Here is a 15,257-nt window from a genome sequence, read left to right on the forward strand (position 1 = left end):
AAGTTATAATAGTTATTACATAGAAAGATTTGCATTTTTAACTGATAATGTATGTTTTATAAATCAATTAAATTTGAAATTACAAGGAAAAGACAAAGTTAATGATTTAATGGTGTTTATTTAGGAATTTAAAATGAAATTAAAACATTTCATCAAACAGAAAAAACCTGATGATTATGGTCAGTGGTAAGCGGTTTGAGTGATTAGAAACCTTGCTAAAAAAAATCCAAAATTGACTTTGAAAATATAAATTTGTACTGTGTTCTTGAAGTTGAGAAAGGGGTTCTAGAGTGCGATATAATTTTATTACAAAGCCAGATGATAAGCAACCTTAAAAATGAACCAGTTACTGATGGGGCATCTTAATTTTCAACAAATGTAATGAATTTCAGATAAAAGAAAACTAATTACAAACTTATTCATACATTTTCGATTAACATGTTTTTGCAAAAGACATTTTCAAATTTGTGCTGAATCTAAATTTGTTCTTTTATTTTGAATGAAAGTGAGAATCACAATGAATGCTATATAATGCTATGCCAAATTTCAATCTTTTGATTTCAAGAAAGCAGTGTCATTTATTAATGAATGACAATAAGTGTTAAGTGTACACAGTTTTTTTTTTTTTTTTGTTAAAAAAAGAGAGAGAAAGAGAATGTAAAATGTTGTGAATATATGTATCTATATGAATATATGCATCCTAAGGACAGGTAAGCTGAAGAAGAAAAAAGAATGGGTGCAATATCCTAAAAAGTTATTAAAGGAAAGGATAAGAATATTCATTACTGCTTATAGCCAAATAGCAAAACAATGTTTGCCTTTAAAAGTGACTGAGAAGTCACTTTTAAAGATGAATTCTTCTATGAGCAATATATTCACTTTATTAGTGCTTTTAATTCAAGTTTTGTTGGAGTGAGAGCTGTTCATAACTGCTGATTGTTGTCAGAATCCAGCAAGAAAACCCAATGAAGACAAACACCTGACTTTCAATACCATACCATGGAATCTTATGTTTGGGATTTTTATTTTTATTTATTTTATTTATTTTTTTTTTTTGTAAGTAAACTCTTGATTAATATGTAAAACATAAGTGTAGAGGAAAGATTTTAAAAGATTTGGCATATTTTGTTTTATAATCAAACAGCAAACATAACTGTATTGGGAGAAAGCCTTTTGCCCTCCCTTACAAGATTTTGGTCTGATCTCCAACAAGAACAACAGTTCAAATAGGCAAATATATCATCTCCTGGACAGGATTTGCTGTCTTTTAAGCAGTGCAGAATTCCAGGCCAACTCACATGACAAAACTGTATTCTAATAAGCCCATATTATTTTTTGAAATTTCAACGGCATCATTTTGTTTGCTGGCTATAAATTGATAATGGTACCAATTATCAATTTTTTTTTTTTCATAAGTAATTCTTTTAATTACTACTGTGATTTGACCAATGGTTCATGTAAATAAGCTCGGCTGATGTGAAGACAAACTACAACTCCAAAAGAAAAACTCAAATCGCATCTTTCTTTAAATACAAACAAGTTTGACAAGTTCTAAATTTTCTGAAATTTTAAACCAAACTCACCTACTTATATAATTAAAAGAGTTAATTTCACTGGAAAATACGATTTTTCCATTTTCATCTAGAGAAGCACATATTTCGGATGGCTTCTTCTTCATAACATGGGGAATCCTGTTCATATAAACACAATAGAAAAAAAGTTTATTACTAATGGCTGGGAAATACATGTAAATGGCAGAGATATCAGATTTAAAAGACAGGTTTAATTGCCCTCACCTAGTAACTACTGCATGTATTTAAAATGTAGCATTGCAGCACACATAATATTAAAATATGTTACTTAAACAAGAGTGATGCAAGATTATCGTTATTGAGATTGATTAATATCCTGAGGCTGTAACTATTTGATAAAGTAGTTAGAACCTCCATAGCTCAATTGATACTGATGATGTCCTTCAGCTGAAATACTTGAATTTGATGATCTAGGACATAAAGAACCATTATCAGGATTTTTCAACTGAAGGTGAGTTAGCCAGTGTTATATGGAGGTGGTGGTATTTTGCTTCCAAAAATTATAGTTTTGTATCCCACAAACAGGCAAAGATAACTGGCCAGAACACACAAATTATTATAATTTGTGTGTTCTTAAAAAAAATTATAAGCTAAATAATCTTATTAAGCAAGAGCATTAAGCAATTCATAACCAAACTATGATGAGAAAGGAATACTACATGCAAAAGGATGAGATCAGTTAGGAAAATTATAAGGAGCAGGCCAGAAGAGTCACAACTACTGTACGGAAAGGTAAGTTTGAGTATGAAAAGAAACTGACTCTGCAAACTAAAGACAATCTAAAAGAAGTCTATTGTTATACTATGAGTAAAAGAACAAATATGATCTAACTCTACTGAATGTAGATGGTATGTATGCAGAAGAGATTGTTCAACTCATGAGTGCCTATTTTGATAGAGTTGTTGCATAAAATGAATAAGAATTTGGCAAAAGGGGTTGATGGGATATTAGCACAAATGCTAAACGTGTGTTCAGTTGAAATGCCAATTCCTTTGACCAGTGTTAAGTCAGAGGACTTAACATTGTTATCACTTTCTTTTGAGACAATGACTTATCAGAAAATTAATGATTTATCAGAGGTAAAGAAGCACTTATATAGAAATCGTAATTAGTTTTTTATATCTTATTTAGTATTGTGAAATTTTATTGTATTATTATCATATAGTTGCTTAGTCTAAAATACTGTAAATAACTAAACCAGTTGCTGGGTATAATTATCTAAATGTGAAATGGCTGACTGCTGAGACATGTGGTGAATGTACTAGAATATCTGTTATGTAGCACGATGCCTCCCCCCCCCATTCCACCGTAACGCTACGAGAGTTACGAAAGGATTCCGTGAACTAAGTGCTGCGTGACACAGTGAAAGCATGACGTACACAACGATGATGAAAGAGAGAAACGGCGCAGTGTATAAAAGCAGATGTAACGCTGCAAACCGGACTTTTAGACGTTTTCCTGCTGCTGTATTCCTGTGCCACAGAAGTCCGGCTGGTATGGAGCCTCCACGTGGGTTTCCTTTGTTCGTCGAAGTTACGACCAAATGATCAAGAGAACTTACCAGTCGGAAATGAAAGCCCAGCAGATCCTATTAGTGGAAAACTATAGAATAACTCCAGTTGAAGTATAGAGGGAAATCGTATAGAAAATCCCGAGGAAATGTGAAGAAAGGTGATCATATAAGGTAGTTATCTGACGAAAGAATTGAAGTGGCCAAAGTAGAATATCCAGCAAATTGGTAAGGTGAAAACTTTATGTCTACTAACTAATGAATTGACTGAGAAGATTTTAATGTGTGTTAAGAGACATTTCTTTGAACTGTTGCTGATAGATTTAGAAGGAAATATAATAGTGTCTCATAAGTGTATTTTGAAAGAGAGTGAAATATGAATGTTCTTATTTAAATCAGATATATGTAAAATTTGAATAGGATTGTTAAAGAGAATCTTGAATGGAATTTGATAAGTATTAAGAGTAAAAATTTAAGTGATTAGAGTAGAGAATTGAGACTAAGTGATTAAATGTTAGTAATTTTGTTTCAAAGATAGAAATTCATGAAAAGGGATAATTACTGTATGTAAGAGTGTTAAGGCTGTATGTATAATTTAGTTGAATGATTAACTAAGTGCTTATAAGTGTAATATATGAATTCTAAGTGTAATTAAAATGTTTTGTTTTAATGTAAATGTTGTCTTGCCTGTACTTCATCCTACTGCACTTGCTCATAAGATATAACGAACCACAAAAGCACGGGAAACTGTGTAATATAAGGTCATCACTGCAAGTTGTAAATTTATAGCTGAGAAGAGTGAACGCTGACTGGTTTCTAACTCCTTGGTCCTACCTTTTTAGTATATCCTAGGATTCAGGGTGGCGCAGCATATACAAATAAATATTCTCTGAATTTGAAAAGGGAGATAGAACCAGTGCTGAGACAAAGAAATTGGCATCTGCCATTTACATTTCTTTGTCTCACAAAACAACAGCTTCACTCTTATCAGGAATTTGGCCAGTAGTGTAAAAGAGATAAGAAAGGGCACATTAAGGATAGGATATGACACAACACCAGGCTATATAATTTGAGCCTCAGAACAGGAAGATTCCACAGGAGTGGAAAGAACTGTAAGGTAATCCCATTGCCCAAAGGTAGTGCAAAGACAGGTGTATCCAACTATTGACCTATCAGTGTCTCTAGAGTGGTGGTGAAGATTTTGGAAAAGTTGGTTAGGGATTGCACACAGAAATGTGTTGACAGAGAATCTATACTTTTCAATAAACAGCATGGGAAAAACATGACTTTCCTAAAGGAAAGTCATGTTTGAGGAACCTGCTCCTATTCTATAATAATTTTATGTTTGGGTGAGACAAGGGGAATGGATATACCATGATACTTTTGGGTTTTTCCCTTATTCCCATGGTTGAATTATTGTTTTTGGCCTTCCAACCCAAGCACATGCACTGAATGCGTTTCTGAAATAATCCTCTCCAGAATGGAAGCACACATTCTGCATTCATTGCTTAATTCCCATTCCCTAAGTAAGCCCTAGTTCTTCAAAAATAATAATAATAAAAAAAATTAAAAAAAAATAAAAACACACCAAGGCTGTACAGATGAAGAACCAAGCATAGCACAAGTAGTTATCAAGAATTCTACCTTCTCTCTCTCACTGTTTATACCAAAGCCCAAAACAGTTGCAAGAAAATCATCATTGAATCAAAACCCAATTCTCAAAGAGCCAAAAGCGGGAAACTTGCACCATGCCCAAATGGCAGCCATGCATTTTAGTCTCTGGGCAAAGCAGCTGGTCACCTCTTGCCTGGTCAACTTTTGCCCAAAATTGCTCCCACTACTACAGAACCTAGATGGGGTCTACTGCATCACCTGCAGAGAAAGCTAATCTCCTGGCATCAGATTTATCCTTACATTCCTGCACAGATGATTTTGGTAAATGTTCCCCAACCATTCCAAATATCCCACAACCAACACCTTCTCTGATCTATAATTCAGGAAGTGATCAGAAGAATCCTATCCAAATTAGATACCTGGCCCTAACAGCATTCATTCCTCCAACTGTCCTGAAGATTTGCACTTCAGAGTTGACTCTTATTAGAACATGAAATTAGCCTATATCCAACCTGTTCCCAAGAAGGGTGACAGATCCTTACTATCAAACTACTTATGCTATCTTAAAAGTACTCAACTAATAAACAACTATCAGTATGGATTCCGCCAGTGCCTTCCAAGGGATATGCTTACCTTTTACACACATCTTTGGATAAGCACCATGGAAAAGTTTGGCAAATCCCAAGTGGTTGCACTAGATATCTCCAAGACTTTCAAGTGAGTCTGACACAAGAGCCAATTAAGCTTTTATCATTCGATCTGCTCTCATTCTCATGGCTTCTGCAACTCTGTCACCAGTTTTTTCACTGGACCCACATTGTGTGTAATGGTTGATGGTTCCCTATCTTCTAACTATGCAATTAATACTGATGTCCCACAAGGCTCGCTTTGTTCACTCACCTACCCTGTTTCTTCTAATACATCAATGGCCTGCTCCAATTGACCACCCATCCAGTACACAGTTTTGCTAACAGTACACTACATCCTCCTCACTTGACAAACTTTGCACCGAATAAACCACCACAACTCACAGAGCATCAACCTCTACAAGCTTAAATTCTGATCTCCAAACCATTCTTCGAATGGAGTTAGGATAATCTTATTGATTTCAATGCCTGCAAAAGACGGTTCTGCCTTATTTCCCACAAAACAGAACCAGATCTCAGTCTTACCTTTAACAACACCCATATCTCTAGACAATATGAATCTCACTGATTATGATTACCTTGAGATCAAGACTTTCTTGGCATAACAACATTACAATCATTGCATTCTCAGCATCCATAAAAATAGTCAGCACAATACAGAAGAGAGTAGTCAGACTGATTAATGACTCATCTCTTACCAACTCACTCTGACACAGGCATCTAGTATCTACTGCATGCATCTTCTAAAAATATCTCTATGGTAAATGCTCATCAGAACTATCATCAATAACTCCTCCTCTCTCTCTCTCTCTCTACCAAATCCATTGAAACATGTGCACTACCACCCAATATCTCCCTTCACAGTCAAACTCCAAACTCATAGAACAAGTTTCTCTTCCTCCTCCTCCATTCCTACTGCTGTACTCTGAAACAGCCTTCCCTCCCATGTGTTTCCCAAGTAATATAATGCAATGAACAAAGTTCGACCATAAATCCAGAATATGTTGCAAATCTACATAATCTTCCTTATCCTGATTGAGATCTAAGCTGTCAGCTGTGATATCATATGCATTTTACTGCAGAATGTAAATTTAATTATAGCCTTTGCTTAGAAATTATATTAAAACTTTTACAAATGGTAAAATTGTAAAAGTTTTAATATAATTTTCCAAAATAGAATAATAAAACGAGGTTATCTATAACACTTAAGCAAGGTCTCTTAAGCAAAAAGGGGATAAAGATTTACATCACAATTGTCTGATGCCAGGATATCAGGAAAAACACAGAAGATTCAGGTAGACTAATGCAATTAATAGTGCCATTGAAAATCAAAATGTAGAATATGACAACATTGTAGATCTGAATTAAATTTAATAAATATGAACAGATATTCAATATTGTTTCAGTGACACCTTTTTCATAAAATGAAAAATGTTTCTAATAATTTAGTAATAATTTCCAATAAATTTTTATTACTCTGTAGCTATTACTCTTTATTTTTAAGTAGCTGGTAAAGATTATAATAAAAAATATATATAGTCGAATTTGGTTACAACAAGCACAACAGAACTGGCAAAATTTGATCATCACAAACGACTCACTATTAACAGTGATGAGTTAAATAATCTCCTATTTTTCTTAAATTCTCAATAACTCAATAAAAAAATAGATTCAAAACACAAATAAAGTATTAGCAAGAAAAAATAATATAATTACATACTTAGATAATATTTGTATGAATATGCTTATATAAACTACCATACACTTCATATTAAACAAGTTATTTGACCATCACTTGTCCATATCTGTCCATAATATTAACTAATAATAAACAATTTCAATTAGTCATAAAATCATCATCACACTGTTATGTTGATTTTTAAGTTGATCCAGCCAACCATTGCTACACACAAAATCATCACGTGCAAATTGTTTAGCAATTTTTCTGCTTCAGTCTTCAAGATCAGACCATCGATTGAAAATTCAGCATTTCTTTGTGTAGTAAGTGAACCAATGAAGCATCAAAGTTTGTAAGCTTGCAATTTCTAAATTTTTCTGTTTCAGTTATGTTATTTTCCAGTGCCAATATGTGAACATCTTTATTCATTCACAATGTTGATATTGTTGAACAGAAAGAAAACATTTTACACACCAACATTTTTTGCACCACATTTTAACACACAAATAAATCTGACCTTTTGGTGAAACCAGAGACATTTTCTTTTAGTAGACATGTTTCTGATGGAAGGCTTCATTTTTAACTGATTTTACAATTGTGGCAGTGTTTGGGTGAAGCGAGGAAGGAGGGAGAAAGGCTAGACACTGGAGAGGTAGGTAGTGAGGGGAATAATCCCCAAGGACAAGATTAGGTTATAAACTGGCCCAGAATCCAAGTGCAGGTGGTCATAACAGCTAAGTCACTCTTTTCATTTTTGTCTATTCAAGAACTATCTGAGTCAATTGCCTCTGGACCCTTTCCAATATCTCTTCTTCCTTTTGAAAACCAGGTGACCAAATCTGATCAAAGCCTTATGTCGGTGTCTCCCACATTGCCAGAATTTGTTCCAATGTGACCTCTAATATTTAGATCCTCATCCACCATCATCCCAAGATCTCACATTTCCTCTACCTCCAGCAATATATTCCCACAAAGTGTAAATTCTACATCCCATCTTTGTTTTCCAATTTTTAAGACGTTATATTTTGCAACATTGAACTGGCATCCCCATTCCCATTCACTCGGTCTATTCAAATCTTCTTGTAAGGCCAAAACATCTGTCTACTCCTCATAGTTCATACCATAAACAAGAACACAGCCTTCAAATTTAATATGAACAAGCTCCTTCTTTCCCAATTCTCTTGCTATATACATACTAACATACTATAGGTAGACCAACTAATCTCTCGTGGAATGAATTGCCAGTGGATGCTGTGTGCACAAGTAGTGTGAATGAATTAAAAAACAGGCATGAAAGCTGGTGTGAGTAATATGTGGGTCTTTGTTGATGAGTCCCTGACTTCCTGGAGGTCTTTCTTACTAATAATAATAGCCATCAGCCTAATATGTGAGTAGAAGATAAGATTAAAAAGTTGCAGGGTTGTAAACTTAGTTGCATTCGTATAACAGAGTAAGGATTAGATAATCCAGTATCCCTCCTTCCATTTTAGAAACCAAACATTGCACTTTTTTAATCCAATTTAGGCTTCAAATAAGCAAGTGGTAATCTTACACCAGACAATAAAATTAATATACCATATACAATAAAATTCATATTCAAAACAGTTAAGCAATTTTTTGTGTAACATTGAAGAAAGAAATTTGTTTCAAAGGACCGAGATAATTAAGATGAACAGCAATGCATAGTAAATGTTCATAATCTCTCTTTTAAATCTGAATTAAGAAGTAAAAATCAACATGTTAGATAGTAATTTTTAACATTGTGAGACCACTGCTTTTTAATTAAAAATTTTTCATAGGTGTCTAAGCCTGAACTTTATTTGAAGGAACCTATATAAAGAGATACCTTTTTATTATTATTAATAAATAATACATCAGTAACAATATTTTTGATTTTGTTCTTATTTTTTTAAAGGCAAGGATATACAAGTTTTTATTTCTGAAAATACAAAAACTAGTGGAAACTACAGTTTGAAAAGCATAGTATCAGGTTATAAAAACATACCAATTCCAGTTTATAGAAAATCTAAACTATCTGATTAACTTTAATGAAGATATCCTCAGTCTGAACAAAATTTGGATTATCCAATGAAATTCCAATTTTCAAGTTCATCAGCATGATTTAAACTGATCCTTTCTTTATCCCTGACCACAAGAGCACAATCCTTATACAGTGCCATAATCATCTCCCCATCAGTATGCTCTTTATATAGGAGGTTATATTAACACAGTTACAAAGAATACTGTGTATTCTTTGTAACTCTTGCAACAAGTCGTTTGAACTTCAAGTGTTTGCCAACACTCTCACTCCATTCCCCAAGTCCAGAATCACATCCCACTTATTAAAACAGCAATTCCTCCACTCATTTGTCCAAGGTAAAGTTCATTTAAATTTTTCTGAAGGGCATCAAATCATGTATCAGAATCACTTTTTATAACTCACTCTCTCTCTCTCTTCAGGTTTGTATCATTAACAAAATTAATATATTCTGTCAATTTGTATGAAATAACATCAAGCTGAACAGCAGTAGTTAAACAGAATTCTGTGAAATGTCACTGGTTATCTTCTTTTTCTAGGACTTTGTCCCCCCACACACAACAGAATGGTATTTTTCAGGCAATCGATCTCTTATCTTCCTGACTAATGTATTATCACCTCATCTTTTCCAAAACTTTACAAACCCATTCTGATCATTATAGAGAATTCTATACCTATCAACCTATTTGTTATTTCACTCCTAACCAATTTCTCTGATACAAATATCACAAATGCAGATATACAGACCAGTCTATATTTGAAAGCATCTGTCTTGGCACCACATTTGGACGGGGGTGCAATTAGTTAAATATAGACTGCAAGACTTAATAACCAACTCCCATGATGTTGAATTCGAACAGAAGTTCGAATTCAACATCAGCAAGACTGAGTTCACCAATCATACATGTTTCACTATTTGCATCTTTCAACATGAAGGTAAGTTTTATTAGATTACATTAACATATTAAAAGGTATATCAGAAATTTTACTATTTAATCTTTTAAAGTTTAAAAAAAAAACTCATGGTACTGAAAAGCTAACACTATTTCTTTCTTTCTAGAAGAAGCTCACTTAAAAGTTATACTAAAAAATAAAAATAACTAACTTACCATTCAGGAGGTGTCATATTCGATAAAAAGGGACGATGACCAGTAATTGCTTCAAAAGTTACTAGTCCAAGGCTCCAGTAATCCACTGTACAGCTATATTTTTTACCTTGGAAAAGTTCTGGAGCCTAAATATATAAATCCTTGAAAATTAAATTTGTACTTGACATAAAAAAACACACACACATAAATCTTTGTGCTATACTAAGACTTGATTGATTAGATTTGTAAGGATTTAATTTATGGTAGATGATTAAGCCTTAGCTATATTACTTATCAAATTAATTATGCATTTTCTACTTTTCTCCCAACTGGTCATAATTCATGATACAGTAGCAACTGTTGGCTAATAATCTCTCATTAAGTAACGAGTTGTCAGGAATGATGATCAGTAGTACTAATTCGACAAGGAGTGGCCATACATTCAGTAAATTACCATGTTACAAATGCGCTATAAATTTTGCAGCCTTTCACATGTGATGTTGATAAATATTAAAAAGAATGATCTGAAATGATCATATCGTACAGTGAAGTTCATCACTGCTATGGAAACTGAATCAAGATAATTTCTATTAACAGACAGTACATATTTTATGCTGTCATTTACATCATAACTGTGTATCATTTCAAATAATGTTTGGCTAATTTTACCTTAAAACGTCTGATTTAAACTAATATTTAATCAAAAAATTTTAGCAGATATATCCTAAATACCAAATTTCATTTTATTATTTCATTTAATTTTGAAATGTTTGAATTTTTTTTTTCTTATTACATAAAAGCATTATAGAGCCTGTGTAGTTCAGTGGAAGTGGCATGTGCATCCATAGCAGTAGACCACGTAAAGGAAAAACCTAAGTTCAATTTTAGTTGCTGACTAGAGAAGCTTTTTCTAAGCCTTTCTTTGACAATTTCTCGAATTAGTTGATCTCTGGCATGGGCAAGCGGGATTTTTCTCCTAGAAACTCTGTTTTTTTTGTCTTGGAAACTCAATAAAATTGACCACAGAATAGAGCTAACACTATTTCAGACAAATATGTTGTGTTGTTGGACCACGAGTTGGCAGCACTTGTCAGCTGCTTCTCTTCACTGGATGTGTAGCTCAGTGGCGTGTGCATCCATAGCACTAGACTGCCCAAAGAAAAACCTAAGTTCAATTCTAGCTGCCGACTAGAGAAACTTTTTCTAAGCCTTTCTTTGACCAGTTCCCGAATTAGTTGACCTCTGGCATGGGCAAGAAGGTTTTCTCTCCTAGAAACTCGGGTTTATTGTCTTGGAAACTCAATAAAATCAGCCATAGAACCATCACTATTTCAGACAACAAATATATTGTGTTAGGGTTAAGGACCATGAGTCCTTAACCCTACCAGAGAAGAGAGGCAGCACTTGTCAGCTGCTTCTCTTCACTGGATGCCCTTTATAATTAGTGATAGCCTTGGGCCAGTTATCTCTGACTGGCTACCAGTGGAGAATGCACTGCCCAATCAGTCTCCAAAAGTTATATAGAACTAAAATTGCTTTATCTACTCCCTATAGTAGAATAAAAGTTGTTAGTGATTTTTTTTAATAAAAGCACATTAACAAAATTACGTATTAAATGATCTGATGTCAACTCATTAAATTATACTTGCCACGAAATTATATTCTTGTTTAATCCCAAGTGTAAGCAAATAAAATATGAGTGTGAAGTGTCTTCATGATGTTGACTCATGTTTTGGTTTAATGAAAGAAAAGAAATGTCTAAGGATTAACTAAATTAAATTAAGCAAATATTTTGGTTTGACCACCAAGCCATCTTCAGAGGCATTTAAATAAAGAGTATGTAACAAGACAAACAAAGATCATACAGTATTAGTAGTAGTAGTATTATTTGTAATACAGTATTATAAAATCCTTAGAATTTATTTTATTTATTAATTCAGAAATCCTGCTCTAGAAACCAAACAAGGAACTTTTTCAAGCCACATCAGGCCTCCAATAAGCAGGATATGGTCTCACACCAGAAAATGAAATTCATCTTCTATCTAAAGACAATTACAAACACTCATACTGACCACAACTAATCCAGTAGGTAACAGTAGTAATAGTCTCTCAGAATTTTGGTAGTGTGATGTAATGAAGCATTTGTTTACCTCAAGCACTGTCAGTGATTAAATCTACTGGCAAATTTTCATGAGTCAGTAAAAAGTATGCACTTTATCAATCTGGGATAACATTTCTGATTTCTAGTCACTTTATGCAGAGCAAAACAGGAGTAAAATGGCCGTTTAGAGGCGTTTTTTTTTTTTTTTTGTTATATATGAGCCATAAATTTCTCCTAAACCTCCAAAATTCCATTTATTTTTGATAATATTCATTTAATGTATTTCAAATTTTATACACTACCACTGGTTCAGGTATTTCAAACTAACTGCTATCGGTGGATGTCACACGTTTTGCCATTCTCTTGACTTTATTTACTAAATGCTACAATTCCTAAATATACCATGTATATATTAGTGAAATCATACAGCTAAAAATCCTTCCCTTCTTGAAATAGCTCTCCTCTTGACTTGAGACTTGAATATTGTTAAAAGAAAGAACAGAATAGATTTTGTCTTGTGAGGAATGAATCAGATATCAAGTTTTAAAGGGATTGAATTCAACTTTAGTAGATGAATTTCATTACCTCTGGTGTAAAACCAGCAACATGGTTACAGAACACCTGAAGTAGAATGAAAAAAGTTACACTGGATCTCTAGAGTACAGTTTTCTAGATTAATTAATACCCTATTCAGGTTTTTTATCCTGCAAAATAGACAAACTGGCTAAAAGAACATATGCAATTACAGATAAGATTAACTGCCTGACCATAAGCAGTAATCAGGTTTCTAAGATGCCAAGTAACTTGGCTGCAACAAGCCACTGAGCCTAACATTAAGATGGGATGGAATGAGTGTATATACAGGGGGTAGGTGTCCCATAAGTTCCAAAAGATTTCAATAATTCATAAAAATTAGAAAAATTTGTATATTAGACTGCGGTTTGCACAAAAGTGAATCACAAGGAAGGGAATTTTTTCTTTGGCAGGGAGAAAAAAATTTACTTCAAATTTTCACCAATAGAGGGTGCTGTACCACATGCATCATTTGCAAATATGTGCAAATGAGAGTTTTATAAATTGCAAGGTGTACTGCTGGAAGGTCGTAATGCATGAGTGTGAATTCCCAGTCATTGTGGCGAACAGAATTGTTTTTGTAAGAAGAAAAATTTGTTGCCGTGATGCTTATGCACCATGAAGAATGCGAAATACTGACATTTTTGCTATGCCTGTGATTCTTGCAGCTTCCCGTTCGCTGATTACACCACTTGTTGATTGTGCCACCAGGGAATTCATTTGCGATACCATAATGCTGGTACGAGCTTCGGAAAAGACTGGTCTGCATGTTCGAGGGTGATCTAACAAATTTCTAGTTTTCTCAAAACGTCGTATTGGAGACTGTAGTCTGGCCGAAGCGATAGGACCTTGACCTTTCTTCATTCTTTTCTGCGTTCGAAACTTTCATAAAACGTCTGCTATCAATTCTCCATTTATGTAAGACAACTTCACTAACAATGCCTTATCCACCAATATAAGCATCACAGCAACAAATTTTTCTTTTCTGTTCACCCGAATGACTGGGAATTCACGCACATTCATTACGAGCTGTCAGCAGTATACCCTGCATTTTGCAGAACTCTCATTTGCACGTATTTACAAATGATGCATGTGGTACAGCACCCTCTATCAGTGAAAATCAAGTAAATTTTTTCACCTTGCCAAAAAAATCCCGCTCCTTGCGATTCACTTTCATGCAAACCGCACTCTAATATACCAATTTTTCTCATTTTTACGAATTATTGAAATATTTTGGAACTTATGGGATGCCCTGTATATCTCAAAGTCACAAGCCTATAGTGGTAACTTTAAACTCTGAGCGCAATTAAAGAGTTTAATTTAACTTTGTCCTCATTTTATTCTTTGTTCCCTTTCAATTTTTTTTTTTTTATTCCAAACTCAAAGCATGGTCACTGTTAAAATTCGAACTTTATTAATGGCATTGAAAAACAAACAATATTTCCCTACTAATATAACTACAGGTAATACTTATCATAAGTTGGTAGAGTTGTTAAAAATGCAAAACTAGCCAAGGCAATAATGAAACCATGCAGTATATTGTAGTAAGTAAAACATACCAAATATTGAAGGGTGCCTACAAATGAGGTACATAAGCTTCCTTGATCAAGTTCTTTAGCATATCCAAGATCAATAACTTTATATACCTCCTAGATAAAAAAAAAATTAGCTTATATAAAAAAATACTTACATATAATTTAAAAAGAAATAATATATGTTAGATAAGTTAAAAGTTTAATATTTTTCAACATCGATCAAAATATATTGGAAAATATTTGATTCTGTATTCAAAAGTTAGTTTAATAAACATTATTACTATATACTCTATAATAATATAAGAATTCTGAAGCACATGATTCCAGGAGCTCCTCCTTTCTTAAGCAGAGAAAATACTACTAAAAAAAAAAGGCAAGCAGAGACTGATATTGTTATTTCATGTATGATACAAGCTGTTTGTTCCCAGTCTTTTCACACATATTCATATTCGTGTTTATTTCAAAACAAAATGCTTAATAAGTTATATTCATATTTCTGAATTGGGATTTTACGATACAACTATTAGTTGTCTAAGGTATATTTCAATAATACTGACAACAGTACACTTCAATGTGAAGATAAAATCCTGAAAATGCTTCAGCAGGCAAATCAAGTATTTTATCAAGATGGATATTAAAAAAAATCAATATAACATAACCAAAAGGTTAATGAAAGTGAAGGTAAAAATTTCTTGCAAACTGAAATTTTCTGGGATAACTTTTCGACAGGTTGTCCACATATTACACTATATGTGAAAGCCACCTTTCTGAACAAGTATTTTGCATTTCATTAAAGTTTTAGTCTCTCGAGTTGATAATTTTGAATCTTACTGGATTCTCAGTGAAGTCACAGAATGGATAAAATAACTTCAATTATTTAT

The 15,257-nt window shown here is 33.3% G+C and overlaps 1 protein-coding gene across 2 annotated transcripts in view; it reads right to left on the bottom strand.

Moving 5' to 3' along the window:
• IKKbeta (inhibitor of nuclear factor kappa B kinase subunit beta) overlaps positions 1-15,257 on the bottom strand; it is a 135,198-nt gene that overhangs the window by 85,761 nt on the left and 34,180 nt on the right. For both annotated transcript variants that reach the window (XM_090404079.1, XM_090404078.1), the window contains exons 5-7: positions 14,401-14,490; positions 10,189-10,313; positions 1,584-1,691 (exon numbers count right to left, since the gene is read on the bottom strand). In XM_090404079.1, the coding sequence (XP_090260205.1) occupies positions 1,584-1,691; positions 10,189-10,313; positions 14,401-14,490 (323 nt within the window). The remainder of the gene's footprint in view (positions 1-1,583; positions 1,692-10,188; positions 10,314-14,400; positions 14,491-15,257) is intronic.

This window comes from Typopeltis vanoorti, chromosome 14, assembly GCF_054136105.1.
Source record: "Typopeltis vanoorti isolate ZY-2024b chromosome 14, IOZ_Tvanoo_1.0, whole genome shotgun sequence".
In the NCBI taxonomy this organism is placed as follows: Eukaryota; Metazoa; Arthropoda; class Arachnida; order Uropygi; family Thelyphonidae; genus Typopeltis; species Typopeltis vanoorti.